At 43.6% G+C, this 25784-nt stretch overlaps 1 protein-coding gene across 2 annotated transcripts in view; it reads left to right on the forward strand.

The window, feature by feature from the left end:
- Positions 1-392: 392 nt before the first annotated feature.
- Positions 393-25784, forward strand: part of PSPC1 (paraspeckle component 1) — a 94144-nt gene continuing 68752 nt past the window's right edge. For both annotated transcript variants that reach the window (XR_008596728.1, XM_054975033.1), the window contains exons 1-2: positions 393-913; positions 24054-24355. Coding sequence is in view for 1 of the 2 variants with exons in the window: in XM_054975033.1 (XP_054831008.1) it covers positions 533-913; positions 24054-24355 (683 nt within the window). In the remaining variant the exon portion in view is untranslated. The remainder of the gene's footprint in view (positions 914-24053; positions 24356-25784) is intronic.

Below are 25784 nucleotides of genomic sequence, written 5' to 3' on the forward strand. Positions count from 1 at the left end.
CTCAGCCTCCATTAGGCGGGGCGTCTATTAAATCGAAATGAAGAAGCTGGAATCCTAGCTCGAACTTTTTAGTACTAGAAATGTTTGAAGATTAACATAATAAGTAAAGGAGCCTTTAAAAAACGGATTATGGTTACTTAATTATGATTGTTTTTAAGCTACAATGATGCTTGCAAGGGACAAAAGCCCTTCCGAGTTAAATTGCTGCTAGAGTATAAAGCCACGTGATATGTATTACGGATTCTTTTGCCCCTCTGTTTTTTATCCTAATATAATACGCAGGCGCACTGCGTTCCATAACCAAAACAGCTGCCGGTAGATTCAAACCTCCTGCGCTTGCGTATTAACGTCCAAAGAGAAAAGGAGGCAGGGCTTGCAAAAGAGAGCGACGCTGTGAATCGTCAGTGGGTAGCGTTCCTTCCGCCATTTTGATTTTTTTCTCCCTTGTAGGTGGCCGAATTGAGCTGCGAGCCTTCCATCCTCACGGCGCCGGGCATCGTCCAGATCAATCACCACCCACTAAACTCGGAACATGTCCGCCAGCAGGAACCTCAAGCAAGTGAGGATCGAGAACAGCTCCCCGGCGGCAGCCCCTCCAATGAGCATGGTGGGCGGCGGCAGTATGAAAGGGCTGCGGGGACTGGAGCAGCAGCCGCCGCCGCCACCTGAGAACGAAGCAGCGGCCATGGGGATGGTCAAGGAGGAAGAGGAGGCGAGCAGCGGCGGCTTCACCGTCGACATCAAGAGCTTCCTCAAGCCCGGGGAGAAGAGCTACACGCAACGCTGCCGCCTCTTCGTGGGGAACCTGCCCACCGACATCACCGAGGAAGACTTCAAGCGCCTTTTCGAGCGTTACGGGGAGCCCAGCGAGGTCTTCATCAACCGAGACCGCGGCTTCGGCTTTATTCGCCTGGTAAGAGACCTCCCTAAGAAGATGACACCCCCCCCCGCCCCATTTCTCTGCGTCTCTGCAAGAGGAGAAAAAGGGGGTAAAATGCCAACGCCGTTATCCTTTGTGAAGCATTTCACTTGTAGCCCCCCCCCCCTTCCCATTTCCCTCGGTGCGAGGCCGGTGTAGAATCCCCGTCCCGCCCTTCCCCTGAGGGAGATTCTGCAGCAGACACAGCGCGCGACCCTCCCCCCCCCCCCAACCGCCATGCACGAGGCGCCCTTTCCCCGCGCTTATCTGCGCACGCTCGAGAAGGGGGCGTTTTCTGTCTCCCGCCTCGGTGTTACCAGTGACTGCCCTGTGTGGTCCATCCTGCAGGATTTCTCCCCTTTTGTTTCCTTCCTCACGCGTAAGCTTTTATGTATTGCGGCTGTTAAAATTCATTCTTTCTCTTACGTTATATTACTTATATTTACATACATGTTTTTATATATATATATAGAGGCACCCAAGGTTGCTGCTGACAGTCCTAAATATATATGTGTGTGTGTGTGTGTGTGTGTGTGTAATTTTATATTAATATAATTTTTAATACTCTGTAACATTACATATATGTTATATATAATTTTATATATGTGTATGGGTGTATTGATGTGCTTATATACTACTCTAGTCAGATTAGTGCCTATTCAGTGCAGTTAACAAAGTCGGTGTTGTTATCCCCACGATGCAGCTGGATATATACATAAAACGTATGTACATATATACTCCCAGAGACCGTTTTCTGTTAGTTAAACGCCCTGATCACTGGCAGGGAAATGTATCCAGGAAGCAAACCTGGGCAAGAGTAGGGTTATAAGATTCGATGTTAAATGGGGTTTTGTTAATTTAAAAGCCAACTTTTTGCCTCATGGAGGCACCCAAGGTTGCTGCTGACAGTCCTAAAACACAGTTGTATTCCAGACCTTAATATGGTATCAGGGCCATCCCTTGGGGGAAACAAAGTAGCTTCCCCCTTGCCATGTACATAAATGGCAGTTTTCTCATGGTTTTGTCCCTGTTTGTTCCCTGAAATATTTCATGGCCTGTCTCGCTTCAGCTGTCCTGCTGCCACTCCTAGCCATTGTCCTCATTTTTGTTCCTCCTCTTCAATCTGCCGCCTACTATACTGCCTCCTTATCTATATATTTGTATGTGTAATAGGAATGCACTTCCTTAAAACAAAGTTGGAAGTGCTTGAACTTCTGTTACCATACTTCTCTGTAGATCAAGATGAGTAGCCTTGTTTGTCTGTAGTAGTAGATAAGAGCAAGAGTCCAGTATCACCTATAAGACTTAAGAAAATTTGTGGTAGGGTAGGAGCTTTTGTGAGTCAGGGCTCACTTCTTCAGGTACTTCTCTATGTTTTAATTCCCTTTTTGTCAAGACCATGTTCTGTTCAATATGTACACTATTATGTTTTTGTTTTCTTTAGAAAAAATTATGAATTGTTCTTCAGACTATGAATGTGTGGGGCTGAGTTGTTTACTACTAGTGATTTTAAGATGGTGGTGGGGAGAATGGGGGTGGGACTTTCCCATCTGTTTTTTCCCCAATAACTTCATCAGTTTTTCTGATGGGAGAAATAGGGAAATTTTCGGAAGCACTAAAAAACCCTCTATAAATTGAATGAAATGAATGAAATGCTTTTGTCATACAAGGTTTTGTTTAATTAAAACATAGCTTGAAAAATTTTGGGAATTTTCGGCCTAATTTTTCTATAGGAAAAATGGGAGATCTTGGAGAGTGCTATTTACAAACTCCTATGAAATAGGTTTTCTCTTTTGCGATGAGAAAAAAGTGATAAGATAGAATGGATCAACTCTCTGTTACTTTAGTAATGGGCATATTTGAAATTTTGCTTGTAGAAAACTCCAGCCTACATGATTTTAAATACCATAAATAGTCCAATTAATATAAATGCTAATTAAGTTGTAAGTGGTACATTTCATGATGTTGGAAGCAAAAAATAGGTTAAGGTTTAATAGGAAAATAAATGTTGCATATATTAAAATCATTAATTTTGATTGATGACTGCAGTAATCAAAATAAACACATACTCAGTAATTTGATGCAGTATATTCCCTCATGCAGGTTTATCCTATAATTTGTGGTTATTTAAATTTAGCAACTTGATGTGTTTTACTTTTCCTCCCATGTTTCTTAAAATCTATGTCTACCGAACTCTCCAGAACTTTTGAGTAAAATTATGATTAGGCTGTTAACCATTTATTGTCTTCAGTGCAAACTGTCAGCTTGTAATGTACCCTAACTCTGTTCTGCCTGGTCTTGTACAATAGATACAGCCTAAGTGTGCTGTATTGAATGAACAAGTATGTTGTATTACTATAAAAGGGTGTTTTGCCTAGGTGCTGCTAATATTTCACTATATGCATTTAAATTGATGCTTAATCCAGTTTTTAGGGTATACCAGCTAGAGCTGAGTATGCCTCTTCTCTGAAACATCCTTAGCCAGTCTAGACTATTTTTTTTTCATGTGGAGAGCTGTATTAAGCTTTCATTGGCTTTTGAAATTCCCAGATTGGTTAAAGCAAGGGGGAAGAAGGCAGAAAGTATTGGGGAATGAATAGGATATTTAGAAGTATATTGGAGCAGAGACAAGAAAAATAGTGAGCATATGAAACAGGCATCAAGGCAGATAAGTTCCCAGCAGAAATCTGGTTAAAAAACAAGATGCAAGTAAATTCCCTTAATGTCACATATTCCCTAGTATCAGCTGTTTCAGAGCAATGCTAAAAATAATGTTGAAGAATAAACGCTTAACATGTTGATGTGTCTGTAAGTGGACTGGGGTTTTTTTGTTGCTATTCCTGGCCAGGACCTTTTTTTTGGGTTGCTATTCCTGGCCACATATTGACCATTAAACAAATCTATATTATGTTTATATTTAAATTTGTCTTTTTTATTCTTACATACAACATAAAGCAATAATCTTAAAATAGCCATAAACCAATAAAAGAAAAACAGCAGCATTTATGAGACACATAAAAATAAAGCAGAACAAAGCAAGGTAAACTTAACATCACCAAAGATTCACAAATACCAGTGACTAAAGAATTGGTGTTTCCAAACAGTTTTCAAAAGGCATTGTGGTAATCCATTTCGGATGTGTTTAGAACATGGATAGTCATGATGAACTTGCAGTCGGGAAGTTCTCATTTAAATCATAGTGACTTATAATTAGGGGTGTGAACTCAAAAACAAAAAAGGTCCAGGTTTCAAGGATTAAAAAAACCCCAAAAGTCTGCAGTTGCATCTGACGAAGAGAGCTGTGATTCTTGAAAGCTTATGCCTCAATAAAGTTGGTTAGTCTTAAAGGTGCTACTAAACTTTTTACTATTTTGCAACTACAGACTAACATGGCTAACTTCTCTGGAAAAAAAATCCAGGATCCCTAAAATCTAGGTAAGATTCTCTGATCCAGGTTAGAGAATCCGAGATATAACTGTCCCTATAGGAAAAATGTTGGTGTGTGTGTGGAATCTTTAAGCAATCTCCGCCAAATTTGCAGGGAACCTACTCCTGATTGTCCACTAAAGACCCCCAAAATTTCAGAAGGATTCAACCCCAGGATCCAATTCTGTGGGCCTCTGAGCAAGCTTCCCCCAGGAAACATTTGCAAGGCTTTTAAATTCCATGACACCCCCCCCCCCTTGTTTGGGATTCTCTGGTTCAGTATTATGGAGAATCCCTTTAGTGAAGCAGGGGAGGGGGGAGCTTGTCAAGCTGTGGAGTTTAAAAGGTGGCTGTTGGTGGCAGCGGTTTGAAGGGTTCCTTTTGCAGCTTGCGGGAGCACAAATGGGATGGGAATCCACTCTCCCTGCTGCCTCCTTCCCTACCGCACCAGCCTTGCACTGATCTCCTGCAGCAGCACAGAGCTCGGCTCCATTTGTGCCGCTGTCCTTTGACAACCGCGGTAGCTGCCTATGGCCAGATAATTCAGCCCAGCGAGTCCAGCTGCATAGAATCAATCTGGGGGTCAGGCATGTGATCTGGATTAACCGGATTAAATAAAGCCATAAATCTGACTTTTAAACTAGTTGCTGAACCCCAGTCGCATGCCCCTACTTGTAACATGATTGAAATCATGAGAAAAGAAGTTTACTATCCTATTTATTATTTTTGCTCTTCCCAAATAAAAATACATATTGGCTGCTGAAACTGCATAAAGCATACTAATTTAAAACTCAAGTCTTTACTAAATCTCAGTGGATTCACTTAACAGTGCAATCCTATGTGGACTTATTTCTAAGCCAATTGATTTCAATAGAATTAGAGTGGAGAAATTTCCAGAGTATTCAATTTATTATTTTTATAAAGGGGTCACACAGTTTATTTTTAGAAAACAGTGCTTATTATCTTAAATATAGTTTGCGTTACTGCATGCTGCTGCAGGTTTTTGTACTCAGGACTGTAACGGGTATGGAGAAAGAAATATTTACATTGCTGTGACTCATGCCAGACATAACTGTATTTGGGGGACTCCCTTTCATGTACTATTAGAGACATCATCATCCTGACATCAGTGTGGATCTTTAAGAATCTGAGAACTTGAGTACTTGGATACTAACATACTTACCAACCATCGCTAAGCATGGCCATAATTCAAAGTCTTCATCTGTCATGCATATGCAGGCTATACATCTGCCTTACATAGTATGTCCCTGGCCTTAGAATCAAAACACAGTCAGGCACACCCTACACCATTTTTGATCTTCCATAAGAATCTGAGAGCTCCAGAGCTGGGTGTTTGCCCACACTTGCAGCCTGTGTTGTTATCTCTGCAGGAAATTTGTGTTTAATTGCAGTGCCCAGGGGAAAATGTCATGTGGGTCTTACAAAGCACTTTGGGTCTTTAGGAAAGAAAGCTAAAGAACTGTTGAGAAGGGAGAATTTCCTTAAACAGCAGGTTCTACTGCACTATAATTTTGAGAAGATGGGGTAAAGGTTTGTATAAATTGAGCTTTCATAGAAAACAAAGATCTCTGGAAGCCTGCCACCTGTTCCTCTTCTATTGGGATGTAGACTTTGGCCAAAATTAGTATCTGCATTACTTACTGAAGAAGTGAGCTGTGGCTCACGAAAACTCATATTCTACCACTAATTTTGTTAGTCTTATAGGTGCTACTGGACTCTTGCTCTTTTCTACTGCGTTACTTACTGCAGAGGATGAAGCTTTTGAGACCTGTCTTAAAAACTAGTTGTGGTGTGAAAGCCACCTGGAAAGTAACAAGAATTGGAAGTAGTCTTTGAGGCATTTGAAATTGTAGTGCTAATCAGATATGGGATGTCAACATGTTTTGTGGTATGTTTGCTGCAGAATGTTGGTATTTCTACCATTTGTCAGTGCTTCCCTCCATGTCAGTCTGTAGGTCAAATTATATTCTGATTAGCTTCATGTGTTCCATGTATATGCTAGGTATGGAACAAAATTCAGCCATGCCACAGCAGTGATTCAGGTAGTTCTCAGACCTGTGTAGCAACACATCTGCAGGTTTGCAGTGCTCACCAAGATGTAGTGCTAATGGTGAAAGAGGTTTAAGGTGTAAAAAAATAGGGATTGCACCTTTCCTCCCCAACAAATTTGTGGTAAGTTTAGGTCATCCCTTCCTTGGACAGTTGAGGCATCACTTCCTTGGACAGTTCAAATGAAAGTACCCTCTACAAAATGGGCCACTTCCCCTCTGCCTACTTTGTAAAATTATTCATACCCTTCATAGCCTAATCAGAGGAGTACAGTTGAGGCTGAGCAACAGGGCAACCTAGTCGCTGAAAAGTTTTCTGTTTTGGGTTTGCACTTGTGATCCACAAGAATAAGGATCATGGATCTCCCCATCCCGCTCCTCACTTAAGCCTTTTGACTCCTGGGAAAGTTTTTTTCTTGGGGTTAAGAGACGTGTATACTAATAGCTGAGTGAATTGGAGGCTCCAGTGTGGAGGGTAAGGGCGCAAAATCTTTCCTTTTTTGTGGGTGAAGGTCTCTCATGTAAGAGGATGAAAAACAATCTTGTTTACTTTATTCTACAGCTGCATGGTGCACAAGACCCCTTGGCCCTAGGAACTAACTTCCTCAGGGCAGGAGAAGGAAGATCCCAAACCATCAATACTTTCCACTGGTGGTTTGTGGTATCCAAACCATTGTATGTGCATGCATCTATCTAGTCTGCAGGCTCCTGATGCTCTGGCGTAGTAGTAAAATGACAAACTATGGTTTGTCATTACATTAACAAGCTGTGATGATTGCTGGGCAAGTGTGTTCCCTGACACCCTCTCACGTGAGTTCAATTTTTCAAATCACAGTCTGTGGTTAGTTCACTTCCCATCAATCTAGGATTAGCCACCAGGGTTTAATTCTGGTTTGGAATCCTGATTTGGGGAAGAGAGAAAAAAACCATAGTTAATAGTTTGTATGAAACTAACAAACTGGTTTGCTGTAGAAGTGTTTAATTTCTGAGGCACATCTGATAGAAAGAAGACATGTCTGATAGGAGCCCAAGGATCACTTCATGCCAAATAATAGTCTGTTGTTTTATCGAAGCCATAACACGTCCTAAGGCAGGAAACAGCAACATCAGTTCTTGAAATCTGTGGTGTAGTTTATGTAAGTATTCCATCCTGTCCAGAATTTGCCATTGTTTGAGCAAGAGAACTGAAGAAATGTAGTCTGTTCTTCATGAGGAAGATTTCAGAATGCATTGCTATACATAATAAAAATGACGTTTCCATGCTGAGAACAGATTCATTTTTGAATGTGAAAGAATAAAATATTGTTGTGATTAGCTCCTGATGAAGTCTAAAGGGATGTTGTATAGATTCCTAAAAAAGAAGGGAATATGGGCACCTGAACACAGTTTAATTAAAAAAAAAAAACGATTGGTGATAAAGTTTATCTGTCTGTCTATCTATTGGATTTATTATGCGCTGTCCCCATGAATGGGCTCTGGGTGGATCACAACATAGATAAATAAGTTTACAATAAAATCAGCATTAAAAGCATAAAACCAGTTTACACAATAAAATTTTGGTGGCCGTTTGTATTGCTCAACCCTGGCCCAAAAACATCCTCTGAAATGGGGGCAGGGAGACAACATTAATATATTGGTGGAGGAACTCTGGTTCGGAGGGTTTTCTAAGTCCCTCAACAGGAGACCAGCAGAGGAGCTCAATTATTTGCCTGGTGAAACGTCTCTGTCTTGCAGGCCCAGCGGAAGGATGGTAAATCTTGCTCAGCCCTTGTTCCAACAGACAGAAAGTTTCACCAGGTTGGTGCCAGGACCGAGAAGGCTCTGACCCTGGTCAAGGCCAGGGAAGCATTCTTGGGGCCAGGGACCACCAGCAGTTTTTTTGTCAGCCATGTGGAGTACCCTCGGGAACATACAGTGAGAGGTGGTCTTGCAGATATGCTGGTCCCGGTCCGCGAAGTACTTGATAGGTTAAAACCAAAACCTTGCACCTGATCCAGAACTTCACCAGGAGCCAGTGCAACTGGCGCAAAACCAGTGTTATGTGTTTCCTATATGGTGTAGCTATAAGGCCATGTGCAGCTGCATCATAGACCAGTTGTAATTTCCGGATCAGGCCCAAGGGAAGCCCTGCATAGAGAGAGTTACAGTAATCTAATCTGGAGGTGACCATTGCCTGGATCACTGTTGTTAGGTTACGGGTAGATAGGTAAGGGGTAAGTTGCCTGGCCTCACACGGATGAAAAAAAGGCAGACCTGGCATCTTTTGTGGCCTGGGCCTTCATTGACAGGGAGGCATCCAGGATAACCCCTAGACTTCTAATCATCGGAACAGGCACAAGCAGCGTCCCATTGAGGGTTGGAAGCTGGATCCCCAAATCCAACAGCCCATGACCCAAGTGCAGGACCTCTGTCTTCATAGGGTTCCGTTTGTCGACTCTGTTTCAACCAACCAGTTATGGCCTCAAAAGCTCTAGCCAAGACATGTGGAGCAGAGTTGAGCTGGACACCCATTAACAGATACAACTAGGGGTCATCTGCATATTAATGGCACCCCAGTCTGAGACTACATACAAGCTGGGTAAGAGGACGCATATAGGTATTAAACATTGAGGAGAGTATTGCCCCCTGTGGGTCTCTGCACACTAATGGGTTGATTTCTCCTCTAGCACCACCCTCTGTCCCCTACTGTGGAGAAAAGAGACAAGCCACTGCAAGGCAGTCTCTTGTATCCTCACATAGCGAGGTGCTAGGTCAACAAGTCGTAATTAACCGTATTGAACACTGCTATGAGATCTAATAACACCAGCAGCACCAACTCGCCCTGATCCAGGTGCCTACGGCGATCGTCTGTGAGGGCAACCGGTACCATCTCCGCCCCATAGACCAGGCAAAACTGGACTAATGAGTCCAGGACAGAGGAATCCTTCAGTAAAACCAGCATCTGTTCTGCCACCGCCCATTCAGTCACCTTACTCAGAAACAGGAGGTTGGAAACTGGGCGGTAACTTGAGGCATAGATAGCTACTGACCAGGGTGGATAAAAATCAATGATTTTTTTTTAAAAAATCTAAATTTAAAAAAATTTTAAATCAGATTTTTTTGATTTAAATTGGATTTTTTTTAATAAAATGGTTTTTGAGGAAAAATCTAAAGATAGTTTTCTATTTAAGATACATTATAGTCCAAAGGTTATCATGAAATAAGGATTAGTTTTTAATAATGTAGCATGAGGCTGTATATTCATGCTGCAATGTTTAAATTTTTTGGTAAAGAAATTCCATTCACAATGTCGTGCTCTTCCAGAGGTTTCTGTAAGATCTCTGGGCGTTTTTTCTGTCTAGAAGATATTATCACAGATGCTTGGTGTTACAACCCTTTTCTTTCTCTTGGGTAGATTTAGTCTTTAAGCCTTTTATTTTTGCCCCTCTTGGTAGATTGCTGCCACCAGGAATTAAATTCCAGAATAACCTAAATTTCTCCTTTTAGTAACATGCCTAAGGGTCAGGCTTTTTCATGGTACTATGTGGTCCTGAGGAAAGGAATGGGATATAGGAATGACAGATACTCTGGGATAAAAAAAAAACCAAAGTAAACTTCTACTTTTATAAGAAGCGTATTGGTTTCATATTGTTTCTAAAACTTGATGGTTTCAAAAGAGTAGTTCTCAATTCTTAGTTATTTTACTTAAACTCAATCACATAGATCTCTCAGACTTCACACGGTTTGCCTGCTTTTGATATTAATTTCTCAATTACAAGTAAGACCTTTTCTCAGGCGCACACACAGTTTGCCTGCTTTTCCCTCACTGAATGTTCTTTCACAAACACAGAGTTCAGGTTTCCACATAGGTCATATTTCTCTCAGAACTGCTTAAAAATACTAAGGCTGCACGCAGCTTGCCTCTCTTGCCCTCACTGAATCTTTTTTCTCCACTCTCAGTCTAAAACTGCATTCACTCCGCCCACACTTTCAGTCATCAACCAGTCATATCACTTACTCATCCCTCTCTTTCACCCTCACTCTTCATCTGTACCACACCAAGCATTTAAAGACACATACATGCATTTACTTAAAATCATTACACTTGGTTTTGCAGTTCTCAAAACTGTGAATTTGTGTCTGCAGTAGAGGTGGGCACAAACTGGGGAAAAAACTAACACTGTGGTTCGTGGTTCGCCCCGTTTCACAAACCATGAACTTTCACGAACTTGCCCCAGTTTGCGAACCGGTTCGCCGTTCATGGGGTTTAAATACCCCTTTCGGTGCTGCTGTGAAACGGCATGGAAAGGGGCATTTCACCCCCACTGGTTTGGATCAGCTGCTTGGCAGGGAGATCCCCAACAAGCAGCTGATGCCCGTTTCTGTGCTGCTTCGCATCAGCAGGGGTATTCCCCCCCCCCAGCTTGGATCAGCTTGCTTGTCGGGGAGATCCCAGACAAGCAGTTGATCTGGGGGTTTAAATGCCCCTTTCTGTGCTGCTTTGCAGCAGCAGGGAAAAGGGTATTCCCCCCCCCCCCAGCTTGGATCTGCTGCTTGTCGGGGAGATCCCAGACAAGCAGTTGATCTGGGGGTTTAAATGCCCCTTTCAAAGGGCATTCCCCCCAATGGCTTGGATCAGCTGCTTGTCAAGGAGTCCCCTGACAAGCAGCTGATCTGGGCATTTAAATGTCCCCTCCTTTGCCACTTGGCAGCAGCATGGAAAGGGGTATTGGGTTTTTACACGAACCAAACAAACTGGCAGACCAGTTCGAGGAAGTTCGTGGAAAACGGGCTTCCACGAACCGCTTTTTCGCAAAGCATGAACCAGCCCAGTTCGAACTGTAGTTCGTCTTGCATTTCGTGCCCATCTCTAGTCTGCAGAGATCACGTCTCTTCTTCACAACAAAAAAGTTATAAAATAAACATACACAGTTGAGAAAATGACCTTAATCCCATTGTTCTGTTGCCAATCTTTGTACATGGACCAAACCCCTTACCTCTTAAGTGCTAGGTTTCAAAAAATTCAATGAATAGAAGATTGTTGAGAGTAGAATAGATCTGCACAAGAATCTAAGTGTGAGGAGGCTTTATGTAGAAAAGAATGAGTCTTTATATAGAAAACCATGATTTAAATATAGTCTTACTGACTAGTGATTTAAATTATGATTTAAATCTATTCGATTTGATTTATGATTATGATTTAAATCAAATCCACCCTGCTACTGACATTGATACATGCTATAATGCCATTTTGAAAATGGATGGAATGTTCCACTTCTCAAAAATCTAATGTAGCTGCCCCTCCCATAGAGGCTTATGTAGGAAATTCTTTTTAATCTTCCAGTTAAGAGCACAGGGTTTTTTCCCCCTCAGATCAAGACCTCCTTTTTGTTAAAGCTTGTTTTGATTTTAAGCACAGATTTAAAAAAAATAAACTAGAGCTTGTTTTAAAACACGCCAATTGCTCTGCCTGTGGGGAGACACTTTGGTAAACTTCTGTTTTTGAAGCTTATTTTTAACTTCTTGTGTAACAATTTTATTGCTGTTGCTCTCTGCCTGCAGTATCTAGTTACTACTTTGAACATTGCTCACCTAGTTGAAATTATGAGACAGAGCTCCCTGTGAAGTCCCAGTTTACCTTAACAGGTGATTACTGTAGAGAAAGTGATTATTGAGATTCTTAATCTATATTCTACTTTGCTATCTCCTTGTTAGTCTTCAGTGGGAAATAGCACCACTTGTGGGATGTTGGGGCAATGAGCAATGATGTGAAGACAAGAACCCTGGGTAATGAAAACTGGCATTGTTTGGAGACCTGCAAGAGCTTTCAATTGTGATCATTCTAGAATTTAGAATCTGATGGGGTAGAACAGCATCTACAGTTTTCTTGTTCTCTCCAGTAAGGAAAAGTCCAGACTGGTAGATGCCCTGCTTACTAGATTTTAGTGAGATTCTTGCTCTTTCAGTTCTTCTGTAGTAAATAAAACATTATTTATGTAGTAAATAATGTTGCAAATCATTTGAATTTGCAACGTTAGAATAATTTTTGGATAATAGACCATGAATAAAATGTCTTCAGCAATATGTTCAGCAAGATTCAAGTCCAGTAGCACCATAAAGACCAACAAGATTTTCAGGGTATAGGCTTTTGAGAGTCAAACCAACACAGCTAACCACATTAAACTAACAATATGTTGTTTATTTAAATATGCCAATGTTGCCCAAAATTGATTTACAGTATATGTACATTATACTATTGAAAATGTCTATATTTTTGCATTTAATGTTGAACATAACATTCAAATCTAATGTATCATTAGATTTGAATATCGTATTTAACATGAAAACATCAATATTGTCAATGGTTTCTTATGAATCATATCAATTGTGAACAAAATTTAAACAATGAATATTTTGCAGAAAACATTTGGTATGGGCTCTACCGTATACTCAAGAATTATCAGTACATATAATAGTCGGCCTGGCCCCATCTGCTGATACTCAAAACCCCGGATCAGGCCATGTTGAAAAAGGGAGATCTTTCTCCAAACCCTCCTGGTTTACAGAAAAAATCAAAAACTTAAAAAGGCCCCGCCAAAACCCTAAAAACTTCTTGTGTGACAATTTTATTGTTGCTCTTTTCCCTGCAGTATCTAATTACTACTTTGATCATTCCAGTTGTGAAAGGAAGCAGTCCTGTGGGAAGAAAACGGGGGTCTTTTCCCCTGGGCTTTCATATATTAGGGCCTGTGTTGGAATTCTGTATATACCCCATTTCCCTTAGTTCCTTCCTTGTAAGAGTAAATCTTGTAACACAGTGGGGGGAGGTGAGTTTCTGTGCCCTCCTGCCCAAAGGCATCTCACATCGTTATATGATCGTCTATAGGTGAATGTATAACGTGCTGCTATGTTTGCAATTTTGATAGCTGTATTTGTATGGTGCCAGTGTTTTAAATGAATGATTTGTATTATTTATATATTAAATGGCTATTGCTGATGTATTGTGTAGTGTGTTTTAAATTGTTGTAATCCGCCCTGAGCCCACTTGGTTGGGGAGGGCGGACTATAAATCTAAGTAAATAATAATAAATAATAAATAAGTTACTGGGTGCAGGTGGGTTTCAAAACCATTCAGCAAAAGAAGAAATAATAGGAAAGAAGGAATAAACGTATCCTATTAATTTTGCACTCTGAGTGAACTGTGAACTTGGTGCTTATTGTATTCAGCATCTTATTTTCTACAGTGGTAATTGCAAACGGGTACCCACATTTGTCATTTACTTTTTGAGAAGCCAGCAAACATTGCACAAAAGACAAAGCTATCCCCACTCTGAACTCCAAAGAAGTAGTATTTCAAAGTGCACAGTTTGCATATGGAGGTTACATTCTAACCTTTGACCATTCTTTTCTCCATTACTCCCTGTAATCTCACTTAAAGCCTTATAAACTAGCAGCCATCACCATATCCTATAGTAGCAAGTTCTAGAGACACAAACTAAAGAAAAATAAGATTTGGTATCAGGAAGGACATAAATACCTGTATTCCTGATATTCATGTCCTTCCCTATCAGTTTTCTATTCATATCCTGTGTTTTTCTGGAATCCCAAAATTAATAGATCCATTATTCAATATGGGGGAATCTTTCTAGGGAGCTGTTTTTCATGCAGATTACACCAACATTTCAGTGGAGTGAGGGCTGCCTGTCTACTAAAGATCTCCCAAGTTTCAGGGAAGATTGGGTCAATTGGTCCAATTATACAGGCCTCTGAACAAGGTGCCCCTAGCTACTCTCCACTGTTTCCTGGGGTGGGGGTGGGGAGTGGAATCCACTGCTTTCTCTAGGGCAGAGAAACTTTAGCTAAACACACAAGACACGGATATATTCAGAATATATTAAAGACTAATATACAAATGAAGCCAGAGGCTTTTCTGCTGGGACTAATGGATAAACAGCTGGAAACTACTCATGGTACATTGTTTCTGTATATGACAATGGCAGTGAGATTGTTATATGCTCAAAAGTGGAAAGCCATGGTATTACCTATAACAGGAATGCCTGACGAAGATGATGGAGATTTCAGAGATGGCCAAGCTTACTTCTTTGATAAGGGATAAGACATTAACTGAATTTATTGCTACTTGGAAACCCCTTATAGATTTCTTTGTGGGGAACAGAAATAACTGATGGTTTGTGCTTTTGAAGATTAAGAGGCAAAAAAATGAAAATTTGAGCTTATTACTATTTTTCTTTTTTCTTTATATTAGTGGGTTTTGTTGTTGTTTTTGTTTGCTTTGTCTTTTAACTCTTTCTTATATCTTTTAATACTCTGCTTAAAATTCTTAATAAAACTTTTTTAAAAAAGAGCAACCACTGACAAAAAAGAACCAATAAAGCTCAACAAAACCAATGCCAAACCAGAGAACACCGACAGAACCAACTTGGCAGTAAAAGGCATGCATTCCCCAAATTATTCTTTGCCCTGCAGCTATAGCCCCCTTCTTTCTGGTTTCCTAAGGGAAAAAAGGAGGGTACATGACACTTAAAGGTGAGAGCATCGCTTGCTCCTTGGAGGGATGATCATGTCAGCTTGTGGCTAGATAAGGCTCTTCCTACAGGTTCCCTTTCAAAAGCAAACAAGAGTCCATTGATTGAATAAGGAAACTTTACTGCAGAAAAGGTCCATTATAGTCCACTGCCCTGAATAGGAGACTCAGGATGGTACACAGTCATTGTTACCAATGAAGGGCAAAGCATGAGGTACAGAGTAACAGTTCCCATCTGCATCAGCCTCCCCCCACAGTTCTCAAAACAACATCTTTCAGTCTTGGGAAGCTGCTCTCCGTCAAGGCCAATGCCTGGCGGAACGGTATTAGACAAAACAGTCTCCTCCGGTGGGAAAGCTGCCTGGGAACTGGTGCACCTGCGGGGAAAGCACTTAGACACTAGAAACATTAGAAAATGGAGTCAGTACAGTTTAACTATACACTGGACCTGACATTCTGCCCCCCTTAAAATAGATCCCCCCCTGGCTTATATGGGTAACGAGTATGAAAAGCTTTGGTTAATCTAGGAGCATGAACATGTACAGAGTTCACCCACTCATCGTATCCAGAATCAAAGTCCTTCCACCTAATGAGGTAAAAAAGCTGATTCCGTTTGATCTTAGAGTCCAAAATTTGTTGCACTTCGTAGTGTACTTGGTCGTCTATCAAAGTAGGAATGGGTGGAGCTTTGATGTGCCACTTGTCGTCGGTGGGAGCTCTTTTAAGGAGACTGACATGAAATGTATCATGAACATGGCGCAAGTTCTTGGGTAGATTTACAGCAACAGTCACTTTATTAATTACTTTGCGGACAGGGAAAGGCCCAAGGAACTTTAATGCTAGTTTGCGGCTCGTTTGAGCTAATTTCAGGTTCTTGGTGGAAATATAAACATGATCTCCAGGTTGTAAATTCCATTCGGCCACACGATGGCGATCTGCGTACTTTTTGTAATCCAGTTTGGCTTTCTCGAGGTGTTTTTTAATGAGAGTCCATTGCTGTTTGGCCTCCCCCCACCAGGAAGATACATCAGGCGAATTAGAGGAATGGGGGGGGGGAGTGTCCAACGGGAAGGGATTGAAGTGAACTCCATATACAATTTTGAAAGGGGCCTCCCCAGTGGAAGCATGCACACTGTTGTTGTATGAGAACTCAGCTAAAGGAAGAAGGTCCACCCAATTATCTTGTTGGAAATTAATGTAGCAACGAAGGAACTGTTCTAAAATTTGATTAGTTTTTTCGGATTGTCCGTCGGTTTGTGGGTGGTGGCTTGAACTGATTCCCTGCTCAATATTCAACATTCGCAAAAGCTCCCGCCAGAAGTTGGCAACGAACTGTCCGCCGTGATCCGAAATCACCTTGGACGGAAAAGAATGTAATTTTACGATGTGTTTTAAGAATAAATCTGCCAGTTTTCGAGCAGTGGGTATAGCAGTACATGGAATAAAATGAGCTTGTTTGGAAAACAGATCTACCACGACTAAAATGCAATTATGTCCTTTCGAAAGGGGTAAATCAGTGATAAAGTCCATAGATATTATTTCCCACGGTCTGTCAGGCGTCTCCAATGGTTGTAGGAGGCCTGGAGGTTTCCCTTTCCGGGTTTTGGCGCTGAGGCAAATGGGGCAGGAGCTAACGTATTGGGAAATGTCTTTGCGCATGCCCGGCCACCAGAATTGCCGTTGTATTAGATGTAACGTTTTCAGATACCCATAATGACCCGCAGTGGGGGCATCGTGACATCGTTGTAATACCTCCCGTCGGAGGCTGTCTGGGACATAAAATTTGCTTCCAGCTAGCCAGTCCCCCTGTGGGGATTGAGCCAGTTTGCTTTTAGGTGCTCTACCCCCCTCCTTTTCCACCTCAGCTTTAAGTTTCGATTTCCACTCCTGGTTATGCGGGAGGGGCTGTCTTGCGCGGTTGCGTGTAGTTACCACGCCTCCCAATTGCGTAGGGGAGAAGACTGTGTCTACAGTCTCCTCCCGTTTGCTCTTGTGTTGGGGCATGCGCGATAGGGCGTCTGCAAGAAAGTTAGTTTTGCCCGGGAGGTAATTTAAAGTGAAGTTGAATTTGGAAAAGAATTCTGCCCATCGCAATTGTTTGGCGTTCAGTCTGCGAGGGCTGCGAAGGGCCTCCAAATTTTTATGATCTGTCCAGACCTCGAAGGGATATCGCGCCCCCTCCAGCCAATGTCTCCAGTTAGTGAGGGCCGCTTTCACTGCAAAAGCTTCCTTCTCCCACACATTCCAATTCCTTTCTGCTTCTGAAAATTTCCTTGACAGGAATGCACAAGGCCGTAGTTTCCCATCCTCCCCCTTCTGCAATAATACCCCTCCTATCGCCGTATCGCTGGCGTCGACTTGCACTATGAAAGGGTAATTTTCGTTGGGGTGGCAGAGGATGGGTTCCGTTACAAATTGTTCTTTTAGGCATTCGAAAGCAGTTTGGCAATCGGATGTCCACTGTATTTTGGAGGAGGGTTTTTTAGCCTGGTCCCCTTTATTTTTTGTCCTTAACAATTCGGTTAAGGGGAGCGTGATTTGAGCAAAGTTTGCTATAAAGTCTCTATAGAAGTTGGCAAAGCCCAGGAAGGACTGCACGTCTTTGCGGGTGGTGGGAGTTTGCCATTCTTGGATCGCTTGTATTTTGGCTGGATCCATTTTTAACCCCTCTTGGGAGATACAATACCCAAGGTAAGTGAGCTCAGTTTTGTGGAATTCACATTTGGACAGCTTAATGGGAAGTTTATTGTTCATCAAAGTGGACAGGACTTTTTGCACCATTTGAACGTGTTCCTCTTCCGAGTCTGAATAAATTAATACATCATCAAGGTACACCACTACACCTTTATAGATGAATTCGTGTAGAACTTCATTTATCATGGACATGAATACCGACGGGGCTCCCGCCAATCCAAAGGGCATAACTAAATATTCATACTGTCCGAGGGGTGTATTAAATGCGGTTTTCCACTCATCCCCTGCCTTGATACGGACATGGAAGTAAGCATCTTTTAAGTCTAATTTTGTAAAGATCTTACCTTGGGCCACGACGTTGAGAAGATCTCGGATGAGTGGGATGGGATAGGCGTTGTTGGTAGACACAGCATTAAGTCCTCTAAAGTCCGTGCACAGTCGAAGTCCCCCATCTTTTTTCTTCACGAAGAGTACCGGAGCGGCATGGGGGCTATTGGCTGGACGGATGAACCCTCTTTGAAGATTGGTGTCGATGAATTTTCGGAGTTCCTCTCGTTCATGGAGACTCATGGGATAGAGTCGTCCTTTGGGCAATGAGGCTCCAGGTACAATTTCCACTGCGCAGTCAGTTCGTCGGTGCGGGGGTAGAGTATCAGCTTCTTCTTCGGAGAAGGCATTCAGAAAGGGCCAGTACGGTTCGGGAATTTGGTTTATTTCTTCTTGGGTGAGAAGCGCCTTCTCGGTGTGAGTTGGATCACTACCCCAGTTTTGGTTCCAGCGATGGTTTTTACAGTTGGAGTGAGTGAAGGTGATGCACCCCTCTGCCCAATTTATGTAGGGATTGTGATCACATAGCCACTTGCTGCCTAAAATTAACGGGTATTTGGCAGTGGCGCTGATGACAAAAGACCTTTTCTCCCAGTGTTGGCCCATGCCGGTGATTATTGGGATGGTCTCAGTGGTAACAGGGTTCATATTGGTGCCATCCATTTGTTCAAAAATCACTGGGTTTTGCAATTCACGAGTTGGTAGAACTAGTCCGTTGACTAGGGCCGGGGCGATAATGTCTCTCGAGCAACCCGAGTCGATGAGGGCTTGCACTCGGATGTGCATCTTCCTCTCCGGGTTAAGTAAAGTCACTGGCATGAATAAGATGGACCCAGGTGGCCGGTTCCGTGCAGGGACGGGCTTGGGGCGGATCTGTCGTTTGGGCCCTTTTACGACAGATCCATCTCGTTTCCCGACTGGGGGCTTTCTGGATTGACTTCTGCGTTTGGGGAAGCGGGGTCGTATTCCATAACTTCTTCCGCTTCCAGTCCTCTCTCTGAGGCGGGCCTTTGGGACGCGCCGCGGCCTCTGTTCGCGCGTGGCGCGGGAATCGGGCGTTGGAGAGTAGGAAATGGAGCAAGGGTTGGACGCCGTAGTTGAAGCGGAGGTCTTTGCACAGGCCGGTAGGGGCATTGTGCTGCAAAGTGACCGGCTTGTCCGCATTGCAAACACAGCCCTTGTTGCCATCTAGCATCTCTCGCTCCACGGGTGGCATACCCAGCTCCCCGTCCTCCCTTCTGTAAAGTCAAGGGTCTTCTTTGTCCCGTTTGTTGTTGTTGTTCAACCAAACGGACTTCCAAAATGCGATTCTCAACTTCGCATGCAAGTTGGATCCAACCTAACAACGTAGGGGGATTGTCCTGCATAAGGGCTCTGTCCAGAAGTCTCGGGTTTAGCCCTTGCTTGAACAGAATGATTTTGGTGGACTCCTCACACCTAGGGCATTTGGCAGCCAATTGTCGGAATTTCGTGATATAGTCTCTCGCCGACATGCTGCCCTGTTTAATGGCTTGCAATTCTGTTCGGGCCCTGGTTTCCTCTAAGGGGTCTTCATATTGCGCTCGAATAGCATCCACCAACCCCTGGAGAGTATTGAGTTCCGGGGCCCCGATATTGTATAGTCCTACATACCAGTCCGCTGCTTTGCCTTGTAAGCGGGAGCCGAGATGTTCAATTTGACTGGCCTCGCTGCCGAAGAGGTGTCCCCACCGGTTGAAGAACTGCACGACTTGCACTAGGAAAAATCCCAGTTTGGAGGGATCCCCATCAAAAGTAGCTTCCAGTTTCACCCAGCCCATCGGGAGGTCTTGCCTCGGAGCCGGTGCTGGGTAGAAGTCCGTCGGAAGCATCAATGGCACTTGAGGTACGGGGGGACCCGGTTGTGGTAGCGGCGCTGGTTGCGCTGGCGGCGGCATCACCGGCTGAGCCGGGGGTGGCGGCCTCGGTTGGGCTGGCGGTGGCGCCCTCGGCTGGGCCGGTGGCTGCAGCCGTGGTCTGGCAGGCGGCTGCAATCTTGGTCGGGCTGGTGGTGGCAATACCGGAGGTGCTGGCAGTAGCGGTTGAGGTGGAGGTGGCCGTTGCGGTTGAGTAATGACCGGCCGCTGAGGGGTGGGTTGGTGGGGTCGTAGTGGTGTAGGTCCCACCGGTTGGTTCGGAGGTGGTAACACGGGTTGATCAAGTGGCAAACGTATCGGTTGCTGCAACGGGGTTAATTGCGGTCGAAGCGGAAGGGGCCGCAGCGGCGAAGGTCTGATGGGTGGTGGGCCGCGCGGGCTTGCCCCTCCCGGCGTCGTGATCCTGGGAAGCAGAGGCTGATCTTGAGGTGCCGGTAGGCCGTCCCTCGGGGTTAGTTGAATGGGGACCGCTTCTCGCGGTTGTTGCGGCAATTCCTCCCCAGGAGGAGCCGGAGGCTCTTCCGTCTGAGTCGGCCGAACCGTCGTTGGAGAAGCAGGAGGGGGTATCACCGTCGTCTCGGTTGGACGGGTTGGCCCTTCTTCCCCCTCTCCAGGCAGCTCAGCTGGAGTCTCCTCGGAAGGTGTATCCCCGTCCGATTTAGGGGTTTCCGTTGGAGTCTCTCCGGGTGCCTCAGCTGGAGTATCCCCGCTAGGCGGAATTTCGTCTAATCTAGGGGGTTCCTCGGGCGTTTCCCCCGGTTCTCCAACGTCCTCCACTGGATAGGACATAACGCTTTGGAGGGTGGCTATTTGTACAGCCATTTCGTCAGGTGAAAGCCTCTCTCCTGCCCCCATCGCTGAGATTAGGTGAATGGCATGAGCCAAACTTTCCTCCATATCAATCAGTCTAGCTTCCAACTGTTGCATTCGGCTTGGACCCGGTTGCCCCGTAGCGGAACCTCCCTCGGTTGTACTCACCGGGGAACACGGCCCCCAAGGCGGAGGATCTCCTTGATCGACTCTCGATCTCGCTGCTAGAATTCCTTTGGCTAGACCCGTCACTGCCGAGATGCCGGAATCTACAGCATGGGTGCGACTTTGCATCTGCACCCAACTTTGTTCAGGAACTTCCGTTGGCTCTTTCCATGGAGCAAGTTCCGAATAATCCCAACTCAGGGCGCCGCGGCGGGATGTATTCCCGTCCGTCTGTTCGGTCGTCCTGTTCCAAAACAGCCACGGTTGGCTGCTATCCAGCTCAGGGACAGTCCCTAGGCTTCGGCGCCCGTCCATCGAAACTCTAGGATGTAGTCCTCCGGCCCGGCGCTCTCGCGTTTCTCGGGGTCTGGCTCCCCACTCCGACGGGGTGGGTAACGAGATCAAGGGGAGAGCGGCAGCCGTCGGCCTGGTCCCTTCACTGCCGAGGTCGATGAGAGGCGGTGTAGAAGTCGAAGCTCCGGCCCCGACCGACACCGGTTCTTGAGATTCTTGGGGTTGCGCTGTTCGACTGTCGGGGGACGCATACGGATCAAACAAGGGATCCTTGTCCGGGACTCCCTTGGATTCCGCTGGGCCCGACTCAGGCATGATTGGTAACAAAATGTCAGCTTGTGGCTAGATAAGGCTCTTCCTACAGGTTCCCTTTCAAAAGCAAACAAGAGTCCATTGATTGAATAAGGAAACTTTACTGCAGAAAAGGTCCATTATAGTCCACTGCCCTGAATAGGAGACTCAGGATGGTACACAGTCATTGTTACCAATGAAGGGCAAAGCATGAGGTACAGAGTAACAGTTCCCATCTGCATCAGCCTCCCCCCACAGTTCTCAAAACAACATCTTTCAGTCTTGGGAAGCTGCTCTCCGTCAAGGCCAATGCCTGGCGGAACGGTATTAGACAAAACAGTCTCCTCCGGTGGGAAAGCTGCCTGGGAACTGGTGCACCTGCGGGGAAAGCACTTAGACACTAGAAACATTAGAAAATGGAGTCAGTACAGTTTAACTATACACTGGACCTGACAGATCAGAGGATCATTGTGATTGAACAAACAGGAGAGCTCCCCCTTATGACCAGTGCTATTTGCCTGTGAGAGTCATCTCCTGCCCCCCTCACTTTTTTGCCCAGGGAAACATGCTAAAGTAAGAAAAATAAGCTGCGGTGACCTTTGAAATGGTTGTTTATCCCGAATATGGTTTATCCTGAATATTTACAGGAGTAATTGGGATAGAAATATCTGTATACTTGAGAAGCCTGGATATGACTGGGATTCATGAATATACCTGAAAAATACCAATGATGTATTCTTTGGGTATATTTTTGGACCAGATATACTGAATCACACACCCCTAGCGCGTTCCACAAGCTATGTGAATAAGTGCTTCCTTTCCTGGTGGCAAACACCCATAAACAACATGAATCAACGGTACCCAGCTTCTTGGCTGCTTCCATGATTCCTGTTAGGACCTCATTCAAAGGCTTTTTTATTTTAAAGAGTGGAGTTATAGCTGCTTGATTCTTGGTAGTGCTTATTACCAGTGGAAGCTACAGCACGGATGCATATTAAAAAGATTCCACACGCAAAAGTAAATGTACTTCATCAACAATTAAAAATCGGGCAATTATTTATACAGTCAATCTTCATCAACACTAATTCAGTGCACTTTGCACCTGCTTATAATCTCACGGTAGATTCTAGGGAATGTGCTGGCACTGAAAATGTTTCAAGTGATAAGCCCTTCATACGAATCCTGTCTAACAATAAACAGAGGTCTTTCCCTGCATTTCTTTGGCCTCCAGTTGCAGTTTCTTTTCCTACCCTTTCTCACCTCAGTCTGGCTTTAGACTTAATAGAACTACCAAGGATCAGCCTTTAAGTGTAGAGGTGAATGAAAGCATGCCCCTGAGCATGTGCAAAGAGCAGTTTGATATCCTGCAGTGTCGAGGTGCAGGTTTGAGAGCAGGGGTGGGGTGCCTGGGGTGACTCCTGGGTGCATTAAGTACCAGGCCTGAACATGTATCTCTAAGAGGCTCCTGTAGATTATCTTGTCTTTCTGTTGCAGTGGTAGCCACTTCCACTTAGGCCCATATTGCTTGCAGATGCAGTTCTCCTCTGCCATGAGCTTGTGAGCCCTGCTGTAACTCAGAGATTGACCAGGATCCCATGCAAATACCCTCTCTTCCTTCCTGTTGCCTGTGGTTCTCTTGTTACTATTTTGTCTTTTTTTTTCACCCTCCAACCTTCTGTCCTCCTCCAAGCACAAAATCAAGCTATCTACCTCCTCCCACAACAATTTCTACCTGCCCCTCTCCCAGTGGAAACTTGATTCGATCCACTGTTGGAGGTTAACTTTTGACTGGTAGCTGCTCTGAGATCTGTAGCCCAAGCAGCTCCCCACTCATCTAATTGAAAGAAAGACAAACAAACATGGGAGAGAGCTGGGTGGAATAGCAGCACCCCTTCTAGATTACTGACCAGCTGAATCTTGCAACGTAGCCATAGTGCTTATGGTCTTGCTCCAGTAGTTGAATGCTTTTCATGACTGGCATAAAGGAGGTTGCAAGGACAGGGGGCAAAGCACGTACCAAAACTACTGCTTGCTCCGCTGCTCAAAAAGCAGACCCCCCCCCTTCAGCTTTTTCCTCTTCCGTTGGCCCTGGATCTGCCTGCCTTTCAGGCCCACATTCGGCATGAGGAAGTAGCTACCCAGCTTAAAGGCACAAAAAGGAGGCTAGGGAGTGGCCATTGGAGAGGGCTGATCTGTAACTCACTTCTAGAGGCTTTGCAACTCATAATTGGGTTGTGGCGCAAACCTTATCCATGGTTGTCAGAGTGTCACAATTACATTTCTATAGCCATAGTTTGGCATGTCTGAATTGACCGTGGAATGGTGCATGACATTTTCTGTTATATTATGGAATGGAGTAATGGTTTTCCTTTAAAAAAATATTTTGTTCTGCCCCACATTGCTTGTTCATGCTTAGAAACAGCAAAACCACAATTATATTGCATACACTTGTTAAAATGTAGTAATTGCTTAGATGCTGCTGAAGTTAAGTAAACTTTCAAGTTATTTTTGTTAGGATGGAATTGGAATTAATGGCCCAGGTATGGAGTTCATTGATTAATGCAAAGTTCATCTGCTATAATTAGATTCATGTGTGTGGAACCTTACACAAATACAAATTATGCATTTCTTCTGCAAAGGAATCACGGACTTTGGCTGAAATTGCAAAGGCAGAACTTGATGGAACTATTTTGAAGAGCAGACCACTACGAATTCGATTTGCTACCCATGGCGCTGCTTTAACAGTAAAGAATCTTTCACCTGTTGTTTCCAATGAGCTTCTGGAACAAGCTTTCTCTCAGTTTGGCCCTGTGGAGAGAGCTGTTGCTGTTGTAGACGACCGTGGCAGAGCGACTGGAAAAGGCTTTGTAGAATTTGCTGCTAAACCTCCAGCTCGGAAAGCCCTAGAAAGATGCAGTGATGGAGCATTTCTGCTAACAACGTAAGTTTACTTAGTTGAATTTAAGGTAGTTTATGTAAATAGAAAACTGTCTACAAGTTAAGGTTATACATCATTAGAGTCTAGCTACAAAGTCTGCTCTACAACAATGCTGAATTAAAATGTTACTTTTCAGAAAAATTGGTCAAATGTCACCTTTAATTGAACTGGCTCATTACATAGCAGTGTTTTTGAGTTGCACATTTTTCCTAAAGTAAAATTAAAAAAATGTATATTTGAAGGCTCCTGTTCAGCAAAACTCCTGAGGAATTTGGAATGAAAGTACATCAATGAGATTAGTAAATTCCACAGCCAACTTGTATAAGTTCTGGTTGCAGTGTCTTTGTCCTGTATATAATCACGCAAACCAGTTTGAAGAAAAATACAAAAGATACCTAGTTGCTGACAGAAGAAAGCCTAACATATAGCTAAATGCAGGTGTCCACAAATTTTGGCCGGGCTTGGTAGGCAACTTTTATTTGTATTAGTTGACTGGAAAGTCCAGTCTCGTATTATAACCTCTAACAGTAATCAGACTTTACACCACTTGTGTTAATAAAAGGAAAACAACTCTTAAAAGAATTAAGCTAGCTAGCTATTTTCAGTGCTTTGTTACCTTCAGTCTTACCTAAATTAATGAACACATTTAGCTATTTTTAGCTGTGATTAATTTCATAACTTAGATGGGTTTACCATTTCAGATCATTAATATGTTTTTGTCACAAATACATTGGGTTGAATCCAGCTACCTTTTTCACTGTCTCACCCAATTCCTTTCCATACTACATTAAAAAATTCATCTCTATTCATGTCCACTTCTGTTTTAAATTTGTTGAGCAGCGTCACTATTCCTGTTGGTACTGTGGTGATAGAATAGGTCCTGAAATTTTATGCGCTGAAAACATCATTTCTTTAAACAATAAATAAAGCACACTTGGAGTATAGATAAATGTGGAGGTTGCATGTTCACTTGTACCTAGGTATGTGTGCTAGGGTTTTATTTTTTCACTTTGGTAAATCTTTGTGGATTTTGTATTTGTTTCGAAAGGATTATTTTGTGTAGCTATCAAACTCTCTTCAGCTTAACTAGATACAGTTGTACCTTGGAACTTCTGGTTTCATGTATTTTTATCTAGTAGGGACTGCTGACTCCTATAACTGTTGAGGTTTTATGACAGTGCCCTCAAATTTCTAATTAGGCTAAAAATTGATACATTGCTAAATACTTGAAATTCTTGAATATGCATGCAAGAATTGTCACAACAGCTGTGTGCTATCTAAAATACATTTATTCTGTTTTATGATAAGTATTTGAACTTCCATGGTATGATATGCAGTTAAGGACTTCTTTATTGTTGTGAAACAGGTTGAAATTTTGCATGTACTGTCTGTGTGCACTTAGACGAGGGGCCATGCTTCAGTGGTAGAGTAC

The sequence above is a fragment of the Eublepharis macularius genome, chromosome 3 (assembly GCF_028583425.1).
Source record: "Eublepharis macularius isolate TG4126 chromosome 3, MPM_Emac_v1.0, whole genome shotgun sequence".
NCBI classification, from domain to species: Eukaryota; Metazoa; Chordata; class Lepidosauria; order Squamata; family Eublepharidae; genus Eublepharis; species Eublepharis macularius.